The sequence below is a fragment of the Limulus polyphemus genome, unplaced genomic scaffold (genome assembly GCF_000517525.1).
Source record: "Limulus polyphemus unplaced genomic scaffold, Limulus_polyphemus-2.1.2 Scaffold12629, whole genome shotgun sequence".
NCBI lineage: Eukaryota > Metazoa > Arthropoda > Merostomata > Xiphosura > Limulidae > Limulus > Limulus polyphemus.
The window spans coordinates 1-1,338 of NW_013678239.1; the positions used below are offsets into that span (position 1 = coordinate 1).

A 1,338-nucleotide genomic window follows, 5' to 3' on the forward strand; every position below is an offset into this window, starting at 1 on the left:
TTGACAAGCCAGGCATCTATCAGGTAAAGTTGTGTATCTGTCGTAGTGTTACTCCTCTATGATGTACAGTGTTTGACAAGCCAGGCATCTATCAGGTAAAGTTGTGTATCTGTCGTAGTGTTACTACTCAATGATGTACAGTGTTTGACAAGCCAGGCATCTATCAGGTAAAGTTGTGTATCTGTCGTAGTGTTACTACTCAATGATGTACAGTGTTTGACAAGCCAGGCATCTATCAGGTAAAGTTGTGTATCTGTCGTTGTGTTACTTCTCTATGATGTACAGTGTTTGACAAGCCAGAGATCTATCAGGTAAAGTTGTGTATCTGTCGTAGTGTTACTTCTCTATGATGTACAGTGTTTGACAAGCCAGGCACCTGTCAGGTAAAGTTGTGTATCTGTTGTAGTGTTACTTCTCTATGATGTACAGTGTTTGACAAGCCAGACATCTATCAGGTAAAGTTATGTATCTATCGTAGTGTTACTTCTCTATGATGTACAATGTTTGACAAGCCAGGCATCTATCAGGTAAAGTTGTGTATCTGTCGTAGTGTTACTTCTCTATGATGTACAATGTTTGACAAGCCAGGCATCTATCAGGTAAAGTTGTGTATCTGTCGTAGTGTTACTTCTCTATGATGTACAGTGTTTGACAAGCCAGGCATCTATCAGGTAAAGTTGTGTATCTGTCGTAATGTTACTTCTCTATTGTGTTTGATATCATTGTTACACAGTACATCAGACCAAATAAAAATTGTGAAGAACCCTATTATATTAACATTGTTATTTAGTACATCAGATCAAATAAAAACTGTGAAGAACCCTGTTATATTATCATTGTTATTTATTACATCAGATCAAATAAAAACTGTGAAGAACCCTGTTATATTATCATTGTTAGAAAGCTTATTCTAAACATCACCATTAATGACAGTATCAAAATTCCTCATTACAGCTTATTCTACACGTCACCATTAATGACAGTATCCAGATTCCTCATTACAGCTTATTCTACACGTCACCATTAATGACAGTATCAAGATTCCTCATTACAGCTTATTCTACACATCACTATTAATGACAGTATCCAGATTCCTCATTACAGCTTATTCTACACGTCACCATTAATGACAGTATCCAGATTACTCATTACAGCTTATTCTACACATCACTATTAATGACAGTATCCAGATTCCTCATTACAGCTTATTCTACACGTCACCATTAATGACAGTATCCAGATTACTCATTACAGCTTATTCTACACATCACTATTAATGACAGTATCCAGATTCCTCATTACAGCTTATTCTACACGTCACCATTAATGACAGTATCC

The 1,338-nt window shown here is 36.2% G+C and overlaps 1 protein-coding gene across 2 annotated transcripts in view; it reads left to right on the plus strand.

Moving 5' to 3' along the window:
- Nucleotides 1-29: 29 nt before the first annotated feature.
- LOC106477048 overlaps nucleotides 30-1,338 on the plus strand; it is a 7,224-nt gene continuing 5,915 nt past the window's right edge. For both annotated transcript variants that reach the window (XM_022380757.1, XM_022380758.1), the window contains exon 1: nucleotides 30-527. In XM_022380757.1, the coding sequence (XP_022236465.1) occupies nucleotides 501-527 (27 nt within the window). In that variant the 5' untranslated portion in view covers nucleotides 30-500. The remainder of the gene's footprint in view (nucleotides 528-1,338) is intronic.